The following is a 21,385-nucleotide window of genomic DNA, read 5'->3' as shown; positions in this document are numbered from 1 at the left end:
AAGGATCACAAGTTCTCAAAACATAAGAAAGGAGAAATTAAAGGGTTGGAAAAAAAAGAAATATTGTACATATATGGCATAGAGGAGTGCCAAGTAGCTTGTGAACCTGTAGTACTCAGCCAATGAGGAAACAGGGGAGGTGGTCAGGCGTTGGGTAGCAGGGAATAAAAGGTTATGATTTGTTTACTAAAATGCGCTCCTGATTGACAGGACGCCCGCCATTGCAATCGTGAATAAAATAGCTTTGCAGAAGATCTTGTCTGAAGAAAACAGATTTTTCTCACAGCCTCAATTCAGAGGAATTTCTCAAATTGCCACCTATTGTATAGTTTAAGAGTTGTGTAGTCACTGAAATCCTGTTTTCTTAGTCTTCATGTACACGTGTGAGCAGTTACCACAGAGAATAATGTGTTACAAAAGTCCTGACACTAGAGATTTGCATGGCCATAAAACGGCTATAAAATTGTGGCCTCTCCTAGTCATGATAGAGCTTACATGCTTTAAATTTACCAAGACAATGACAGTTTTTCATATCCTTAACAAAAGGCAGAACAACAAGTTCTTTCAGAAGAGAAAACCATTGGTACGGAGCACAAGACCCCAGGAGTAATGTCACTGAATTATTTAAGTAATGTGCTTAGAATCAGGACACAATCTAACTATAGCACGAACATAGATGCTACATCAAGGAGTCTCTAGAAGGCTTTAAATTAGCCACCAGCAGTGTCCTCGGGCCACTACTGCTGAGAGAGAACCCCACTCAGCCTATTTCAATCTTAACCTTTTGGGTTTGAAAAAGGTGAGTGATCTTTCATCTACCTGATGCTTCTTCTCCCACATGTACTGTAACGTCACATATTCTACACACTCAACGGAACAAAGTTTGGATCCAAATGCTGAGCGGATCCTGTTGATCAAGAAGAAGTGATGGCCGTCATCCATGGCATAGAAGTGATTGAAATCCAAGAAGATGACTTCCTTGGGGTGCTGGTCAAGAAAGGTGTTAATCTCCATCAGTCCATCCCACACTTTGATGCCAAATAAACCATGTATGAAGTAGATCTCATGGCCTATTTCCCCAGGTTTGGAAGATACGCGAAGATCAAAGTAGCGGATCCCACCTTCCAACTGCTCTTTGAAAGTCAGATTTTGAGTCACCGACCATTTCTTCATAATCTTTTTAACCAAGGAAATTCTGGCCAAGCGTTTGATGGCTGTGGCTTGGTCTGGTCCCACAGGAGATTTTTCATCAACCCAGTAGCTGAAAGAATCGTGTGACCCTGGAAAAAAAGCAAAGAATCATGACTTTTAGAAAAAACTCAGACTCTCCAACACACACACCCCTTGTAAAGTTAAACCGGTCGTAACTGCATGACAAGGCTACAGAAGAACTGTGCTCAACTCTGGGTCTTTCAGACTATCCTTCTGCACTTCAGTTTTCCCTAACTGAACAGAAACAATACTTAAGGTTCTCAGAGTTTGAACTGTGTTCTTGTATGAATAGCAAACAAAAGCGTTACGAAAATCATAACCATAAATACCAGTGATAAAGGTGCACTTGCTTCCAAACTCCCTTCTCCATTTACAAGCTGTCAAGCTGCCTCCAGGGATCTACCAGACTCTGGGAAAGCTTTGGTTTAAGATGTAACCCCGACTTCACTGAAAGAAAGCTGAAATAGATGCTCAGACTTAATTTTCATTCTGCCTAATAAATCCAATCATGACCTAATACAAAATTCTTAAAATAGGTATTCATTCATGTGATCGACAGAGGGGTACATACATGTGCTTCACCATGCCTCAGTTCAGCCCCAAGACAGTAAATGAGTAGTAGTTTGAGTATCCAAGGACTGGCTTAACTTAAAGGTCAAGCGACCGAGTACAAGGTAACACCAATTACTGTGTTGTTTGACACCATACAGGTTGATCAAGCTCATGAACTTCTGTACAACCTGGCAGTGCCTTCCAGTGACCACAGATAGGGTGAATAGAAAATTTATCAAAAAAGGAAAACCAACGATTCAATTTGTCAGTGCCTGGAACACAACCTACAGCCTGGGAAAGAAACTGCACCTGCAGTGTAAAATTTGTGCTTACTAGGAAAACCCTCCAACTCAAAAAATCAATCGTGATTAAAGAACAAAGCTGACGAGTATCAAACCCCTCCAAAATAAGGGCTTCAGAGACTAAGAAACATCCCTAGCTGAGCCAAGTCAGTGACAGAGCAAAGACTGACCAGTTACTCTTTGCCCTGCATCAGGGCAGCCAAAAGCAAATGATGGGCAGAAGCTGAGCTATCCCAGACAGACGATGACCAGGGATTTATAACCATTTAGTCTAGTCACCAGCATTCCTGCCAAGAAGCTGCAACCTGTCCAGCTCTGAGTTTTCTGTGAAGCCCCAGCCAGAAAAAAAATAAAAATAAAAATAAATACAGGAGCCCGAACACCCCTGCTTCCCCTTTTATCTTTAGGACAGCAGCTAACAGCTTTCCCACAGAGCCAAACCCCACCTGCTCCCTGCGTGCCTGCTTGGCTGCAGTGCAGGGAAAGCATCTTCTGCCCCGCTGCCACAAGCGACTCCTCTTCCAGCTGCCTCAGGGCTACAGTAGCACTACACCATGCTGCCTGCAACCTCCTGTCCTGCAGGGACCAGGGCTCTTGTCCCTGCTTCTGTAAGAGTATTTTCCCAGAATTTCTTCCTCTACCTCAGGCTGCAACTCTTGAAAAAATTCTAATGAGATTTTTAGATTAAGACAACAGTTGGTGCCTTCATAGCCTCATTTATCCAAACCTTTTGCTTATGGTACAAGCGTTCACCTGAAGACTGATGCATTTTCTGCCGTGCAAGGTCAGAGCTGTAAATAAGATTATGATCTCAGTTGGATTACCTTGACAGGATTTTTTAATTCAGATGGTGGAAGAGACTAGGGGCAAACCAAACATCAGATCACTACAAGCTGAAATGCACTCTTTCTGCGTGAATTTCAACTAGTTTGAAAGTTCTCAAAAGCAACTGTGAGATATAGTTTCCAGGCTTTACAAATGAATACTTAGAAAGTAATTCCTAATTGACTCCTCATGTATTATTCCCAGTCTTTGTAAAAGCATACTTCTGATGTGGCTTTCCATTCAGTCAGAGAAACAAGTGACAAGTAACAAAAAAGCTGGTTTAAAAAGGTGTCAGCTTAAACTATTTAGCTACCTGTCACAATAAACCACATCAAAAAGCCGCTGTCAGTTTGCAGGTGCCAGTTTTTTCCACCCCCAAATGCGTAACAGAACAAAAACTACACTAATAGAGGAATAGGCATCTAATGAAGACATTTCAGAAGATGCCATATAAAGGCCTGCTTATAGTGGAACCCGCAATTTGCTGATGTTCGTGTTTCATATACCCCCCTGCACAGCAGAGTGAGCCTTTCAATCTTCCGCAGTATTTGAAAAATAGACTTCATTTGCAAGGGGCATAATGCACCTCTGACTCAATCACTTGGCACTTTTATTATTTCGAGTTCTTAATTCATTTTAATTTCTTCCTTTACTTAAGTCCCTGTAGAAGTTTGGTTATTATGTTGCAACAAAAAGAAAGTGTCTCTTACGGCTTTTTTTCCTAAGTGAGACTGTACAACAGCCTCCGGAGGATTCTGGCTGGACAAGTCACTCACTGCTCTGCCCCCTCAGGCACTGTCACCGTCTGATAGATATGCCTTATGAAGGAAAGGAATGACAATTTTATCTGACATCAAATATGTTGTCATCAACTCTTACAGAGTTGTCTAAGCAAATCTAAGCCAAGAAGCAGTCTGTTTTGTGAAGTCTGATCATGTGTTCTTATAGCTACAAAAGCTTCTTTCCGTTGCAGATTGCCACACTTAAGTCACATTTAAAGAAACAAAAAGCAAATTCCTCCTTGCGCTATCACATACCATTCTATTTATATTCTACTTTTAACTGTAAAAAGCAACAAAGAGCCAATTGCACAGTGCAGCTTTTACAACACACACTTTAAGAACTGGGCTCCTCAGTACTGCAGCTATTTGAGAAATTGAACTACGTGACATGCTTCTATTTGAGGAGATGCTTAAATCTTCTGTATTGGAGCTCTTAAAAAAAATAGGACTTCTTTACAGTGAAGTCAAGACACATACATAAATAACCAAGTAGAACCCGAGGTGGAGCATCTAACAAACAAGCTTTCGTTCTGGATAGAGGACCACCTCCTGAGCAGCACAGGGCAACGTCATCTATATTGAGGCTGGGAAGACATGGCAGGAGTTCAGGTTCTTCAGTCACCATTTAGAGAAGGCCAGCCACCAACTGAGAGAAGTATCTAGGCCAAGCACAAAGCATTTTTAGTTCAGTAACAGAAAAACGTGAACTGAAAACCTGAAGCGACAGTACTGGATACTGGTTGGGATGAGAGGTAAGCGGGGATTGTTGTCGTCCACCAGGCCCTTCTTTAATTTAAGATCATTGGGTTATGTTACCAGGTGAGCCACTGGCTTTTAATGTAGCTTAGCTGTGATGTTGAGCTACATGCTAAGCTGATCATATCATGATGTCAAACTAATCCCTGCTCTCCTTCTCTCTACACCTGAGCTCCATGGGAGGGAGACCTAGCTATTCTGTAGCCATGCCATGAGCTAGGCTGGTTGCTGTGGCAGCATTGTTTCTCCTTGAAAAAGTATAACATAAAAACAGCAATCCTACACAATTCCAAAGGCAATGCCTATACCAACACAGAGCACACAAGCTATGTTTTGTAAGGAGCTCAGTTTTGCTAGAGCTGTTAACCACGTCCTCAGCTAAGGTCTACTCCAAAGGTATAACAAGATGCCCCAGTGCTGTAATTTGTACAACATCAAAGGGAATGGCAGTTGCTGTGGCATGCACAGACAACTCTTTTCTATGCATAAGAAGTCTTTTGCATTCAATGTTCCGCCCACATGGTGTGCATCTCTCCAAATTAATACTGACCACTTTCTCAATAAAGCTTGAGAAGTCACATCAAAGCATTTCAGATGATACCCGAGATATTAAATATACATTGCACCCTGTTATTGATTCAATAAATCCATTCCTTAAACCTGCTGATTGTGAACGAAGCAACCAACAAACCCATGCGCTCCCTACTTCCATCTTAGGTCAATAAACCAGAAAACAAAGAAGAATCAAGAAACTTGTCTACAGCTGTCCTTTGGGTGGACAGAGGCCAAACCTGAATTGCCTCAAAGGCCATTTTCTTGCACATGCAGCATGCTGCAGTCACTCAAGTGGAGTCACTGTACGTGGCGATGGATTAGCGTTTGGATTGAAGCTGCTCAGGAAGGTTTGCAGTGATACAGCACCCATCTTGCGCTCACCTTCCAGAAACCAAGCTAGGCACAGGAAGTAAATAAGGGATGATTTCCCATTTTGCTTCTAACAGGCCAAAGATGTGCAGCACACAGATGCAAGCTTACCAACCAATACATTAAATTTAAGCATTAAAGTGTTGGTACATTCAAAACAAGAACAACAAAGAACTGCAAATCCGCTGGCAGCTCCTACAACAGGGCAAGAGATCAGCTGCTCTGTTTGGGTTTAATTTATTCTATCTGACAAAGATTGGAAGCTTCAAGAAGAGCAGTCACATCAGATGCCTATCTATTTAACTGTCAAAGGCTATGAAATTGTTAGAATAGTATTAAAGAGGTATCTTCCAGACACCAGATTGTTAAAATGATGGATAGCCCTCTTGGTTTTATCCTAGCAAGTGCAACTGTGGATTAACTTGTATGCATATCTTTAAATCCCTTTTTATTCTCCTTACCTAATTTCCCAAGTTAATTGTATGTTAAATAGATAGCTACTCAATTCACTTTGTATGTTAAATAGATTGTATTTCAGTGTTCGGGATGACTTTTCTGCTAAAGTGTTTGTGCTAATTGTTAGAAAGCAGCCTTTTATCATCACATCTGTAGCCAAGTCTAACTTCCCAGTATCTATTTGTCACGCTACTTGGCCACAGATAGTCTAATTAACCCATGGTGTACCTCAAACAAATGACATTAATCAACAAGATGTCATTAAGCCTTGAATTTCAACAGTTACTAGCTGTATTTCTACATTATCTTCTCCTATTTCCACATCAGCACTTTCTCCACATACACTTACAGTGCAAGGACAGGATTCAGGAGCACATCACCAACCCATGGCATCCTTTTACAAGCTTGTAAATTTACCTTCAAGGCATGTTACAAGTATGAATACATGACACACAAAATGCAGACACCTTCCAGAAAAGGATACTACTTGCACACTGCCAGTTACGTGAAAACAAGACAGAAAGCCCTGTTTATTTTAAACCATATTGACAGTTTGTAACACTAGTTTCCCTGGTTGCAAGGCTGTGGACTAGTAATGATGCTGCAGTTAAAGACACTTTCTGCAAAAATCCGGCTAGCAAAGAAACAATAATGAAAGCAAAAGAGCAGGAGAATTTAGCACCAGAGTTTAACTGGATCAGGATAATTTGTTTTGATCTCCACATCAATGAAATATTAACATGATGAAAAGTGCCAGAAAACCTCTCATGTAATGTTAAACATTCCTAAGAAGCAAGGTCAACTTACTGTACCAACCCATTAAAAGCATTACAGGGTCATTTATGGGCAAAGAATCACCCTAGCTGTAGCTGACGCCAGACTTCTTAAAGCAAGCTTTGCTCACTCCCTGTACAAAGTACATTCCCCATATATTACAAAACACTGCAGATGACATAGAAAAGCAAACATTACATAGCCAAGACACTTAGAAGCACAGCAATCAAGTTCCAAAAAAATACAGGATGCAAACTCTAGCAAGCTAAGGCCCACAGATGTTCTTATAAACCAGATGTCCTACGTGTGCCAGAATTGAGGGAAAATGGGATGAAGAGAAGTGCCTCACAGAGCCCAGAAGTCCTCAGGATTCAGGTCATTAACAATCCAGATTTTCTAATCAAAAGATTAACATCTTAACAGCTCTTCACTAATGAAAAACAAATTGAACGGTTTGTTTTAACTTGCCCAGCAAAAGGACAAGAGGCAGGAATAACAAGCATCCTATTGATAATTAGTAATCTCACACTACTTAGATAAGTATATTTATATTTGAATAGAATCCTAGAATCCTTTAGATATTAATGTGGTCTCGTTAGAGAGGACAAAGCACAGTACAGACCAAATCCTCTTAAGAAAACTTCCTCTCCCTGTCAAAGGATTACTATGACTTCCTCCAACCCCAGCCCTTTCAGAGTGAGGCAGAGCTGGGCGGGGAGCAGAAGGTGTAAGAGAAACTGCTTCAGGCCATCCCAAAAGCACTATTGCATGTTTGTTTGCTTTTCCTGCAAGCCAGAAAATAATCAGTTTGGCACTCATTTGACTTATCTTCCTTACATTTTCTGCAATTTAGCAATGACTTCCCATTTATCACTGGTAACCTCAACTGTCTGTACTGGGAAAGCAGAAAGGGACAGTACCTCTCTACCACCACAAAGCCTCAATAGAGGCTTCTGCTCTGAAAAGCGCTGAATTAGATTCCTGCACACCTCTTTTGTGACTATGCAGTAATGTGTAGATCAAGGGCTGCCATTCTCCCCAGAGAAGGCTCTTTGGAAATTTGTTCTTGTTTTCATCACGGAGTAATTTTTTCCTCTTTTAAAATCTTTCCTGGAACAGCAGGCAAACTGGAACTTCCACACAATATTGAAAGAGAGCAACAAACATTTATATTGACTTTGAAATTGATCTTCTGTTTGAAATAAAACTTGAGCATGCTCCACATTCATTTGCCAAGCAGCCAAGTCTCCCTCTCTAGGGAATAAATGTCAATAAAAAAAAAAAGAGTTGGCTTATGAAAGAAACAGCCACAAGCTTTATATAGTGTCCGGGGTGATGGTGGTGGGTAAATTTGCAGAACAATTTGGTTTGGGCTAAGCAGACAACCACGGTCCACTAAGAGGAGAAACTGTAAGACCCCAGACTTGCTTTTTAGCAGAACTACTGTATAGGTTCAGGACAGTTATTTCACCATTTGCCACACCAGTTCTTTAACTTGGGATGTGCAAGGGAAGACTTGGTTACTTGAGAATAACAGAAAAACTTCTAACCGATATTCTCATTACTGCAGTTGGAACTAGCTTCTACAACGAAATAAAAGACCAACGTAAGGAAGTCACTCGTCATTTCAGGACAGGTTCATTCTGAAAATCCTATATTTACAAATCATACCCAACATCATATTTATGCAGATGTTTTCTTCGAATGGTTATGTCCTCAATGATGAGTAAGTGCCAATTAAACTGAAAATGAAAATAAAGCTCGGTGAATCAGAACATTAACCTCCCATTTCCTCTTTGAGCTTTAACCCAACATATGGCCAGTTCAGCTGATTCAATGATCCCTTTAATTAGGGCTCCAAAGGAGTACTGTTTGAAAGGGGATGCAGTCTCTAGCTCACCACTGCTTCTCCCTTCGGGAGGCACGTCCACATCACACCAGTATAGGAACAAAGACGCAACATGACCGAAGCATTAGCAAGTTCAGCATCTTGCCTCAGGGTCATGCAGGCAAAGAGAAAAATAAATCATGTCTCCTAAGACGGCCAGTTTTAAATTAGAAAGGGCTGCTGCTGCTTCATTTTCTTCTATGAATCACTAATTCAGCTTGGCCAGCTAAAGGCAGGCTGCCCACAGGACTTTCAGTAACCACTTAGGACAGCAGGGGTGGCCTGAGCCCATGGGTGAGGCAATGGCAACAGCCACACAGGGCCTCGTATGACTCAGGCACTCCTCACATGCGCAGCACACGAGCACAGCCAAGCCCTGGCACCTCCATGGCTATGGCACAACAGGGTCACCCCCAGCAGCTAGTCACCATGGGGAGCAGGCCAGGATGGATCTCATCGGCACACCCACCAGGCAGCCTGTGACCCGCTGGCACTGAGCTGCAGGCTCGGCCTGTCAGGCCACTCGCCATCAAGGCTGCCGGCTGGCTGTGCCCATGAAGCTCCCTTCTCCAGGGCTGATCATTTTGCAGGGCTTTGATCATTCCCATCAAAAACATCAGGTTTCTGCCTCGGGATTCTGGGGTGGCCTTTCAGCAGAAGGCGCAAACAGGCATGTTGTTGTACCAAAAGCTTTGGCCACACTCCGACTGACACACCCGGGAAATAACTATGGAAGTTTATTCAATTAGAAGGTACTAGAAAGGTATTTAATTAAACAAGTGCATGTTGTAGGGAGGATCAAGCAGCTTCACTAGTGCTGCAACTTGGAGCAGCAGACTGAGCTTTACTGTTTCAGGCAGCCAAGGACACATCTCTCTCCAGATATCAGCGAGGAACAAAGACACTTCAAAAATTGTTTCACCTCCCCAGTTAAATCTATTTTAGCTGTATGTTTTACACTCATGGAAATGTAAAACTCAGCTCTTCAGTCAGCTCTACCCACCCACAGCCCAGCATCCTTGGGCCAGTTCTCCACCCATCAGCCAGCCTGGTGCAGGCAGGAACTGAGCCACGCTGTAATTGCTCCACATCGCTCTGAAATGACACCCTGGCTATCCTCTCGCAGGCGTTCACAGGAAGGGCTAATATACCAGCTGGGATCCCTGAGAGAGGACAAAAAAGGCTCTGTGCACTGCCAAAAGCGATTACTGAAGAGCTGCTCTATTTCTCCCCTGAGAGGTGGGCTGCCTGCATGTCCCAGTCCTGCAGCACACCCTGTCTACCATTACGTACAGCTCTGTACAAATTTGTATCTCAAAATCTGACTTTTGGTGGCAAAGTTTTTTTTATATATTTAAGGTTGATTTCAAACATTTTACCTACAACACAGAAACATTTCTATTTCAAGAATGAAGAAATCTTACAGTATAGGACAGAAACATTGGTGTGAACTGACTTTTCCTATCCCACATTTTAAAGTGTGGAAGCATTGTACTTTTCTCTGAAATTCGTTTTTCTCCTCTCTCTCTTTTCCAGAGATTCAATTTGAAATTACTTCAGATTCAAGTAGACTCCAAGGCTTAGTTTTTCCTCAATAGCAGGTGTCTCACCAAAGTTATGTGAAAGAAAACTATCACCTATGCTTTCTAGATACAGCCATTCAACCTGTTCTTCTTTTCCTACTCATGTCTGCAGCACTGTGACGTATCAGGTTCTCCTCATTGCCTCATGACAGCTGCATGCTCCAGCACTTGCCCCAGGGTTTGTCTAACCATAGGAGCAGCTGTCCTGGAAAGCTTTTCTGGCTGGAACCAGGTCTCAAAAAAAAAAAAAAAAAATCAAAAAAAAAAATCCCCCAAACCATCATCACCACCAGTACAGACAAGTTTGCCTTCAGGCTGGCTTTCTGAAGGCACTCTTTCACACTGACTAAGCACATACCAATGAAAAGTAGTAAGCCAAAATCTGTCCTGGTCTTTTTTTCCTCCCCAGGAGGTGGAAGGAACATAAGAATGAAGGCAGGAGACAAGAGAAACATTTAGCTGGCTTGGCTATATTATTGAACAGTCCCCATAATTATTCTGGGTGCTCCTGCAAGAAAGGGCTTGCCTACCCTTGCATACACTAGTAGATCCCCACCATAAGTTTCTTCTAGAAGATAAGGGAAAGAATATCACAGAAAAACCTCACAGCTAACAACCTTGACCAGAATGGGGAATTAATCCAGGGAAACGCTTTGAACAAAAATCCCAAGTATGACATGGCTCTTGATTATCTGAAGACTGAATAAACCAGACAGGATTGAGTAAATACATGACCACCAACGCCTAAAGGAAAATAGGATTGCTACTACTCTGCTCATCACCTTCATTCCAAACATCAAAGCCTGGACTAACAGAAAACTCACTGGTAACATCACCTTGCTTCACTGTCTAAAGAAAACAGCCTATCATGGTCTCAGAAGGTGAATCTTGACACACAAAATGTATTTTACCTGTTCTAATATGGGTGTTCATGTAAAAGCATGATGAAACTGGAAGGCTGGGCAGCATCAATCAGTAGCAGAGACTCCTCTACCTCTAACAGCAGTTGGTTATGATGGTGCAAAAATTGCTTAGAAAGTCAAGTAATCAAAACAAAGCAGTACAAATCGATCATGCCACAGTGCAGTGAATTACTAGCATGCAAGAACAAGCAAGAAACAAGTCAGGCTTCCTCAGCAAATTCTTTAAAGAGCTGGTTTACTTAGAAAACAGACCAGTGGCAGTATCAGTTTTCTCTTATCCCATTTCTTAGAGAGAGAATAGGAAAATGAACAGGTTAAGGGATGACCAAGCAAAACAATGAGTCAGAGTTAGCAAAACAATGAAAGGTCTTAGAAGTTAGTTTAAAGTAAGCTAGCCTGAAATTAAACAAATGCTATACATATACAATAGTACACATCCTGCCAAGGGTCACATTCACCATCAAGATGCTGAAGTCTTTGTTTTTAAACCTACATTCAAAGAGTATTAGTCTGGATATAATTAAGAAATAAAAAACCCTGGAGTTCCACATACAGTCCCAACTTACTAAAAGCAGGTAATTTTGTTGAATACACTGTATACATACAATTTGATAACATTTCAGTTATTTGATATTTGCCAATTTTTCATTGGAAAAGATTTCTTCCCTTCTCACACTGCACATGAAACCTCATCTTTTTTTGCCCTGGATCATACCGTGCTGGTTTAGAATTTAGTCTACAGTTTTTTACATAGGAAACAATAGATAAGTTCAAACACACAAGCACTGGAGGAAGACTCCAAATTTTTCAACATTCCCGTTTTGAGCACAGAATTAAATTACCATGTGAGCACCAAACCGGTGGACATAATAAAGTACCTATCTTAAACACACCTTGTTAGCAGCCCAATCTAAGGACTGGGTAAATAACATATAATGGCTTTCTCTCCTCAGGTAGCGTGTTTTACAACATACTCAACGACTCAGGGAAACAGATTAATTTAGGTTGAAAAGGACTCCCAGAGGTTGCAGCTACCCTTAAAACCAAGGAAAAAACAACAGCTCCAAAGACAGAACAGTCGGCAACAAATAAAGAAGAATAAAACTTCATACAAGACACCCCAATTTCCTGCAAGAGAGTTACTTAGACTGCATTGTTTGTAATGCCATAGACTGATTTAGATCTATGCAATTTTTTTCTGTGTATATGATCAATTCTTTCATCTCAAAGAGTCTCACCTTTATGTACTTTATCCCTTAAAAAAAAATCTTTATCTCCAAATACCGCATTTATCCAGAGCGTAGTATGGTAAAAATACCAAAGACTTGTTTTAGGGTTTTCACAACTGACTTTATTTAAAGTTAAAGCAATGTTTAGGGTTTCAACAGCTCCAGTGCCTTCAGAATTGCATTTCTAGTCCTATATAAAAAAAAAAGGGATTGCAGAGAGAAGGAAAAGAAAATCCAGAAACAGTTGAGTCCATCACTCCTGTGGTAAAAACAAATGCATCCAGAGATGGAAAAAAGCAGGCCATATCTGTCAGATGCACACGCAGGTATTAAACACATGAAAACGCTTCTCATTTGCGCTGAAGGCTACCTTTCACATCTCTTGAAGATACCATTGGCCTTCATTGCTCTTCAACATCTGTAAACAGATGCCTGAACTGGAACCTGTTCTGTACAACCCTTCCCTTGCATGCTGCTAGTAACACCACCTTGCATCACGTAAAGGTTGCTTTGTCAAACACAACAGCAAAAATGCACTTCAGCAAAAGAACCACTGAACTATAATTAATAAATAAAAATCCTGAAGCATCTACTCATTACACCTTCTTCTCTATCCTGCTCACACCTTACAGGAGGCTATGCAAGAAATTGATAGAAATACACCAACTTTGACTAGCAATGAAGCCACACCACAAGGTTTTCCAAAGAACACTACTGATTTTAAAATCAGCAAGGCATTCCTGAAGCAATAACTCATTTTCTTGGTTCCTCTGCTACAAGCTTCATGCAACCAGTACTGTACAAGCACTGCTACTGTCCATCACTTAACCTTGTGCAACCGAAGTTACACAGCCCTTAAGCTGCTCTAGCAACAAATAAGTTCAGCTATTCACTAAAACTGAGAGCGACTCCACTGCCAGAAGCTTCAAGATCTGCAGCCAGCCTAAACTTAATATTAACACTGAACTTCCTCTCTGTCCCCCTCACTCTTCAGATGTACTGTGCTACAAGAAGCACGTTTGCTACCGTTAGATGGGAAGAAGGTGTTGCATTTTATTAAAACAAGACCTTTTGAACTGTTCTAGTCCAGGAAATACAGTAGATGCTGCAGCACACAACAAGAGAAACACATCCCTTTCTCTAAAGGCTTCAATACCATTTGGCTGTCTCCACTGGAGCAGAGAAAGTCACTGTTTCTAAAAGTACATCTCCCCACGTACTCTACAAATGTACCTAAAGGCTTTTGACAAGTTAAAGCACTAATACCAAAATCAAGCCTCTTCCACTAGTGACCAGAATCCAACATCCAGCACCAGAACAAACTGCCTACGGTAGTCACACCTAAGATTTTCCCTGTTGACATATACAAGCAACACTCACTTCCTTTTTGCCACTTCAACCAGAGTTCAGCCATACTCCTAGGTAACTTCAGAAGCATCTGTTGTCCTCAATTGTCAGGTGATCTGTCTAAACTCAAAGTGCTGACACTTGCCAATTTCTTGAACTAGAAGCCCTGTGGAGCAACTAGGAGCTATTTTCAGTTCAGCTGGCAAAGGGGACACATCAGTAATTCAGATATAAGTAAATCAGATGTAAGTAATTACAATACTTTACTGTCTTCAGTGTAACATAAGCATACCTGATGGTCATGCCGTATTTTTTTTCCTTGGACAAGCCATCCGTGGGCTCTGCTGTAGGAGACATTTTCATATGATGAACTGTAACGTGAATCATTTTCAAGCTAGTCATCAGAACCTCCAGCTATTAGGTTCAATATAAACAACATGGTCCCCTCACTTGCATTTAAGCTTTGCTTGCCAACCTGAGAAACCTTAAGAGCAACCTTAAAAAGAACTTCTCAAGGTCACAGCTAACTTCATTTTTATTTATTTTATTTAAGGACAATGAAAAGAAGCAGGTCAAAGGGTTGGAGATCCACAGCTGTTCTTACAGAAGATTAAGTTCTTCCTCCTTTCTTGCAAGGGATCAAGTTCATAGTAGTCCTAACTCACAGATAAGTGCTCAGAAATCAAACCAAACCTGAACAGCATCTTGGCAAATGTCTTCCATAGCTCTTGAATAAATGGGTACTCCACTTTTCCAAGAAAAGCTTCCCAAGCGACGCACAATTCCTAATTATGTTCGGAGAAGCAAAAGCATCAAGTCATAGTTTAGGGATTAACTGATGGAAGGGCTACTCAGGGATATATCCAGCATTAACACACTTAATCCCAAAGCCAACTGCCCCGTTCCACTTGGAAATTGCACTACACAGGAAACAAGGGGCCAACTCCTCAAAACAGGCCTTTTGTGTGTTTATTACAGTTTAAACTAACAACCACAGGAATCCCAAGCACAAGCAAACACCTCAGCCAAGCCTGAGCGCACAACACCAAAAAGATTTGGCCCAAATACTTGCAAAACGTCCACTAAGGTGCAATGGGAATGCTGTAGGTGACTCTGCAACCTCTTCTGCTCAATCTCCACACCCTGGGTCAACACATGAAGGAACCAGTGAGTTTCTAGGTTGTTCCTAGTAAGCAGTTCTAATGGGCTTCTACAGTTTTACCTGTTACACCTGCAAGCACCAGCTGTGAGGTGCTTGGGAGTAACAGCTAACTTCAGGCAGGCAAATCATTCCAGATACCAGATTAAACAATCCCCTTGCCAGATAGAGCAAGTATTAAACGGAAAAGAAATAAAACCAGCATTTCCACACACCGTCCTCCTACACTAGGCCGTATGGCTCAAAGCCGAGCCTCAGGGGAGAAAAAAAAGCCAGCAGAAGGCCGGGAGACCCAGCACACGCGGCCGCCTGGGAGGCCAGGTCAACCCCGCCGCGGGAGGCCAGGTCAACCCGGCGGCACCGAGCAGCCGGCGCCCCGCGACCCGTCCGGCAGCCCCATGGCGGGAATCCCGCGAATCCGCAACCGTCCCCCCGTCCCTGTCCCGCCGCCGACCTGGGATGGCCAGGTTGGAGAGCGGGCAGGTGCGCAGCGCCGCCGGCAGCGAGCCCATCCAGTCCGCGTTGCTCTCCGCCATGGCTCCCTGCGCGGCCCCCCGGCGCCTCCGCCGCCGCCGGGCGCCCTCCTTGCCGGCCGCCGGGCTCATCCCCGGCCGCTGCCGCGCCGAAGAGCCGCCCCGCAGCCCCCGGCCCGGCCGGGCCTCAGCGGCGAGGGGCGGCCGGGGACGGGGAGCGGAGCGGCCGCCGAGCCCCTTATGTAACAGGTGCGGCCCGGCCCGGCCCGGCCCGGCCCGGCACACGCCGTCACAGCCGCCCCGAGCCGGCCATTGGCCGCCCGCAGCCCGCCCCGCCCCGGCACGGAGCGGCACGGCCCCGCTCCGCTGGCAGCGCGCTGTGGGGAAAGGCGCCCGACTCGGCTCGGCGCGGGGCTGTCCTGGGAAGCTGGGAGTAGAAGTTAACTCGTGTCTGCCAGGGACACAGCCCCGGGACACGGCCCCGGGAATGCCTCCCGCAGCACGGCTGCCACTCTGAATGTCCTGAGCTGGGAGGGACCCGCAAGGGTCACCGAGCCCATCTCCTGGCTCCACACAGGGCCACCCAAAAAACAGACCCTGTGTCTGACAGCACTGTCCAAACACTTCTTGAACTCCCTCAGGCTCAGTGCTGTGACCACTGCCCTGGGGAGCCTGTCCCAGTGCCCGACCACCCTCTGGGTGCAGAACCTTTCCCTAACCCCCAGCCTGCCCCTCCCCTGTCCCAGCTCCATGCCGTCCCCTCGGGTCCTGTCGCTGTCCCCAGAGAGCAGAGCTCAGCGCCTGCCCCTCCGCTCCCCTCGTGAGGGAGCTGCAGGCTGCCATGAGGCCTCCCCTCAGCCTGCTCTGCTCTGAGCTGAACAAACCCAGTGAAGTCACTGTCACCATTGCTTTTCTTCTCTTTCTGCACCACCAAGCCAGCAAAACCAGCACAGTGCTTGCCTGTGTGAGAGGACAGGGGAGATTAACAGTGCAGCCTGGGACTGGAGATCATGTTGTGTCAGCTGAGGTCTGAATGTCATCTTGCCGCAGGCGGCACCACAGGGGGGTTCCATGTTGGCAGCCGCACGAAATTTCAACTCCTCTGAGCCAGCTGGCTCGCCTTTCCTTGTTGATCACACCAGCTGTGCATTTTTGCAGATACCCAAGGCTTTCTGTAACCACACTGTGCAGTGATACGCTGCCGTGTGCCTGCTCACCTGCTCAGTGTGCACTCACACATGGCTATACGAGGAAAAAGCCTGAATTTGGATAGCCACTCTGCTGTAACACCAGAAAAGCTACCCCCAACGCAGAGGACCAGTGCTGTTTTTACAATGTCCACTGGTTAATAAAAGTATTAGCTGGAGCAATTCACTTCCTGTGCCTGGCAGGAGCCAAGGCTGCAGCAGCAAATCTAGGCAGTAGGATGCAGCAGCCTCCTTCCCTTCAGCCGCTCCCTCAGCTGTTCTGCTCCCCTGGCGTCCTCGTGTGTGCACAGTCTGCCAGACATTTCTTTCAGCTGTCAGGTGAAGCATTTTGTCCAGAGCAATTTCTGTGTTTGCTTTGCTACATGAGATGGATCCTTGGAGATAATTTTTTTCTCCATAGCATTATTACACATCTTTGAAGGATAACATGTTGTGAGCAAATTCTCTTTGTAACTACTTCTTATAAATATGCGCAAACATACTATTTCCATACTCTTCACTCAGGATGTAGAGATGACTAGGTGTATACAGCACTGAGGTCTACTCCAAAATACGCCAGTGAAAAACCTTGCTTTAAAAGATACTTGTTCTCTGTCAAAAGACTGAAGGCTGAACACCAAGGGTATGCATTTCAGAAGTCTTTTGTATGTACTTTTTATAAAGAATAGGAATTTCTTATTTGGCTGAAAAAGCTCACCAGTTATTCACAGAATGCTTTCATTAACACGTGGTACAACTGCTAATTAAACCATGTATGTTTTGTATATATGAAATGAATGTATCTGTAAATACTTATATGATAAGTATGTATTTTCACATAACACAACCGGAATCTACATATTTTCATAAATCTGTATTTTTCTTTTTGAGGAAACTCACAAAGGTATTTTGCTTTTAGAGCTTTGACGTTTAACAATCTTTAAAATAGGGCAATTTCAGTAACGGGTTTTCTCAAAGCATTCCTGTCCTGGGACTCCTCAGACACAAGAATCATAGAGTCACAAAATCATTAAGGTTGGACAAGACCTCCAAGATCATCTGGTCCAGCCATCCCCCTACCACCAATGTCACCCACCAAACCATGTCCCCGAGCACCACGTCCAAGCTCTCCTTAACCACCCCCAGGGACGGTGACTCCACCACCTCCCTGGGCAACCCGTCCCAATGCCTGACTGCTCTTCCTGAGAAGAAATATCTCCTAATTTCCAACCTGAACCTCCTCTGGCATAACTTGAGGCCATTCCCTCTAGTCCTATCACTAGTTATCTGAAGGAACATCAGCAGTGGTTTTGCCATGCATTCAGCTGTCTTGCAGGCCAGCTTTCACTTCCAGTTAAGACCATCTAGTGTACTTGCCTCTGATGTGGGAAAGAACAGGCCACACTATTCAAACCCATAGATTTGGGGTCAGAGAAGTTTTGTCTCGTAATGAAGTTCATATTTTGAACTGAAGGGACTGCTGTTTGGGAGCCTCAGCATTTTCCATTAGTTACACTGATGGTCCGTATCCCTGCAAGTCTGTTCTCTCTGAATCCCTGCTTTGCTGTAATGCACTCTGTTTCTCACGTTCCCACCATCACAGCTTGGGACCTCCCAGCAAACCAGCATGTGTGAATTCCTTAAACACATTTAGCAGCCACGGCTGTTTTACAGCTTCGTCTTTCAGGATGGGGAAGTTCTGCAGCACAGGGGCAGCCACTTCACCATGGCTGGTATGCTCCACAGGACACCTTTCCCCACCTTGCGGCAGTACTTCACTGTGGTTAGTAAAGCCATAAAAACAGAAGTTGTCATCTAGAGCCAAAATGATCAGGGCTGACTGCTGATACGGCACCCTTGGTGTTCTTCCAGGCCCCACCCTGCATTTCCCCCTGCAGATGATGTGACGAGGATGGGATGTGTATGACAGACAGCGGAGTCTGGAGAGGGGCAGGTAGTGAAAAGGATTCTCACTGGCACTGCCTTGTGCTTTAGCCTCTACTGCAAGAGCAGTTCTTAGGGGTCCTTGGCCATAAGATCAGCTAGAAAAGAGGGGAGGGGAGAGAGAGTCTCTAATCTGCCCTCTTGACAGCCTCCCAAAATGCTCTGGCCCTTTGCCATGAAGCTTTAATAGTGCAGGAGCATGTGACAGCATCAGTACTTTGGTGCTGCCACCGCCCAGTGACCTCATTTGTTCTCAGCCCGTTTCAGCATCTCCACACTGTGACGTGCAGCATGAGTGCTCCCTGGCTCTCATGGTTAGGATTGTTTCTAGACCTCCAAGCTGCAAAAGACATTTAGACTTCTCAGGACGCCAGCAGCTCGCAGCCAGAGTGGTGCAGGAAGGGGATGCATCCATTCAGCTCTGCAGGGTGAAACTTCAGCTGTGAGCGTCAGATGCGATGCACAGATACTTGCTGGCAGTAACCCCAAGAATTTTCTTATGGTCCAAAAATCCTTCTCATGCTCTTCTAGAGATGAAGAGCATTAAATTGCATGGTCCCTTCCCTGAAACCTCAGCTTCTTTCTGTCTCCACAAAACTCCGTAATTTTTTTTTCTGTAATCAGTTCCAAACCCTATAATGATGTACCTTAATAATAAAGAGATGGAAGAAATGTAAATTAATAATACTTTTTTTTATTTTTTTTATCCCTCCCCCCCCTCCCCCCGCAGACTAAGCCCTCAAAATTATCTAGGATCTCATCACCTGAAACCCTTCAAAAGCTCCACTTCAAGCATGTGTTTAAGTGGCTGCAGAAATGAATGCCTAAGTACACAGGAAAAACATCTTATTATCTGTTTTTAAATTCTATATCAAGGTCAGTATGAAGTCGTATTTTTCCACGTTCCTGGTGTATTCACATATGCATCACATTCAGTGATCAGTGAGTACAGTGTGGCTAAAGCTTTACTCTCCATTTTCCCACTGACTGTACAACCATACTTACACCTTATATAGGCTTACTGAACGGGCTCGTCTATTCCCTTGTGCTTCAGCACAGAGCACAGTCCAATGTGACTGACATCCTGGGCAATCTAGCAGCTCAAATCCCATTCCCACACCCCTAACCCTCCTGTTTTCAAGTACCCAGTAAAAAGATGAGCTGTGCATCAGGCTGATGCTACTTAAGCACTAAAAAGCATATGTTTTTTGCTGTTAGCTAATTCCAAGCACACAAATGTCTTTTATTGCAATTTTAACATGTGGCTCTCGGGTTGCTGTACGCAGAATACAAAGGCAGAACAATGAACTTTTCAAAGTGCTTTAAAGCAACAGACAATAAGTTGATAGTATCAAGTGCTGCAGTAACCTTAGCCTCATTCTCTTTCCTCCATCGAATAACACATCTCATAATTCAACAGGATGCGCTGCTGCTGTTAAAAAGCTCTCAGTTAAGGCTTTTCAAAATCTTCCATTTTAGTTCCAAATCTACTGTGCCATGTAAATTCCAAAATCTTACACTCAATTTATCAGCAGACAATAGATCAAAATAGTTATTGAAACAGCTTCTGTGTCATCTGCTTATTTTAAAGGTCACTTTGCTACTGATGAGAAGAGAACTGCAGGATTCACTCGCACAGAGAGAAGCTAATTGCTCAACATTTCATGTCAGTATACTCAGACTCTTCCAAGCTGTTCATTACCATTTTTACCCTGACTCCAATGGAATTATTTAACATTTAAAACCATCAGACACACTCAATCTCAAAGCTCTGCAGACATTACTGCACTGAAAATATCACTTCTTCAAGTGCGGTAGACCAAATAACGGTGTTCATTTCCCATTTGATATCAAGTCAGAAAAACGCTGTGACTACAACAGCACTTTTTATATTTCCTCAGATCTCTGCAAAGGCTTAGATACCTATCAAACAATACATACTTTTTAATATTGACTGCCCCCACTTTTTCTGCCTACCACTTGTACTCTCGGTGTCAGCTCATATCAATATAATATCTGCCTCTCTCTCGCCTTTGTTTGCATGTTTCTCTTCGCCAAGCCCTGGCATCTGTTTGACAATAGCAAGCTATTCACTACTTCATGTACACCACATGAGGGTGTTTCAAACTGTGAAGGATGCCAGAGTTAATTTGGAAGTCCTCCTGTTTGGAAAGGAACCAACAGGCAAACAGCTACATTTTTTCCACTGATTAAAATCTTACTGGGGCAACCTGGTACTTTTCAAAGCAAGAGATGAAACATCATACACTAGAAAGCAGATGGAAGAGGTGTTTTAAAGACATAATCCGATGTTCCTTGAAATCAAGTAATCTTTTTTGGGGGGGCTTCCCTGTGCTTTGTCTTGTCCTTGAGGAATCATTTTAAATATAATATGATTTTGTATTATTTCCATTAAAATCTCCTTAGATGGGATTAACTAATCATTATTCGCCTGCAGAGCTTTTTAGAAGATTTCCCTGGCTTATTGCTGAAAGTTAATTGCAAAGTCAGGAAGAATTACCTGCTAACATAAACAATATATAAAACTAAATTTCTCCTTCATACACTGCTTCTTCTGGAGTTTTAGTGTACACACATTTTTCTACTGTTTGCCTGCTCTGTAAGTGATGGCTTAAAATCCAACAAAGATGACATGAGGTAATTAATACCCTGTTCTAGTTAGCGAGCGTAATTTCTGTGCACAGCTTTTTAAAACAAACACATAAATTAAAATGAAGCTGGAGCACTTGACAAGGCTTTCTGCACAGCTGGAGGAAGGGAAAGATCTACCTCAGAGTGAAAACCCTGTGGGTCCGTATCAAGACAGGCTATATCCCCAGGATATCCCGGGTGGCAAAACCAATGATCAGCAATTAGAAATTAACGAGCCCATCCACGGGACTGTCCCCAGCCTGCTCCCAGGCATCCTGCATCCTCCCCAGCCCCGGCCTGACTCAAGCACACTGTGCACACAGCAAGGGGGGGGGTTCTTAAATAACCAAGCCAAGCTTAATTCATTTACAGGACAAAAAGGTGTCTTGTATGAAGTTTAAAAAGGATGCGTGGTGC

The 21,385-nt window shown here is 43.6% G+C and overlaps 1 protein-coding gene across 1 annotated transcript in view; it reads right to left on the bottom strand.

Annotated features, from left to right (window-relative positions):
- PLCXD2 (phosphatidylinositol specific phospholipase C X domain containing 2) overlaps positions 1 to 15,379 on the bottom strand; it is a 25,420-nt gene extending 10,041 nt beyond the window's left edge. Inside the window, exons 1-2 of the mRNA XM_035315137.1 lie at positions 15,167 to 15,379; positions 820 to 1,280 (exon numbers count right to left, since the gene is read on the bottom strand). Coding sequence (XP_035171028.1) covers positions 820 to 1,280; positions 15,167 to 15,317 — 612 coding nt within the window. The 5' untranslated portion in view covers positions 15,318 to 15,379. The remainder of the gene's footprint in view (positions 1 to 819; positions 1,281 to 15,166) is intronic.
- Between the last annotated feature and the right edge of the window lie 6,006 nt (positions 15,380 to 21,385).

Source organism: Oxyura jamaicensis, chromosome 1, assembly GCF_011077185.1.
Source record: "Oxyura jamaicensis isolate SHBP4307 breed ruddy duck chromosome 1, BPBGC_Ojam_1.0, whole genome shotgun sequence".
Taxonomy (NCBI): Eukaryota; Metazoa; Chordata; class Aves; order Anseriformes; family Anatidae; genus Oxyura; species Oxyura jamaicensis.
The sequence above is the reverse complement of the archived record's forward strand: the minus strand, read 5'-3'. Positions and strand labels throughout refer to the sequence as shown.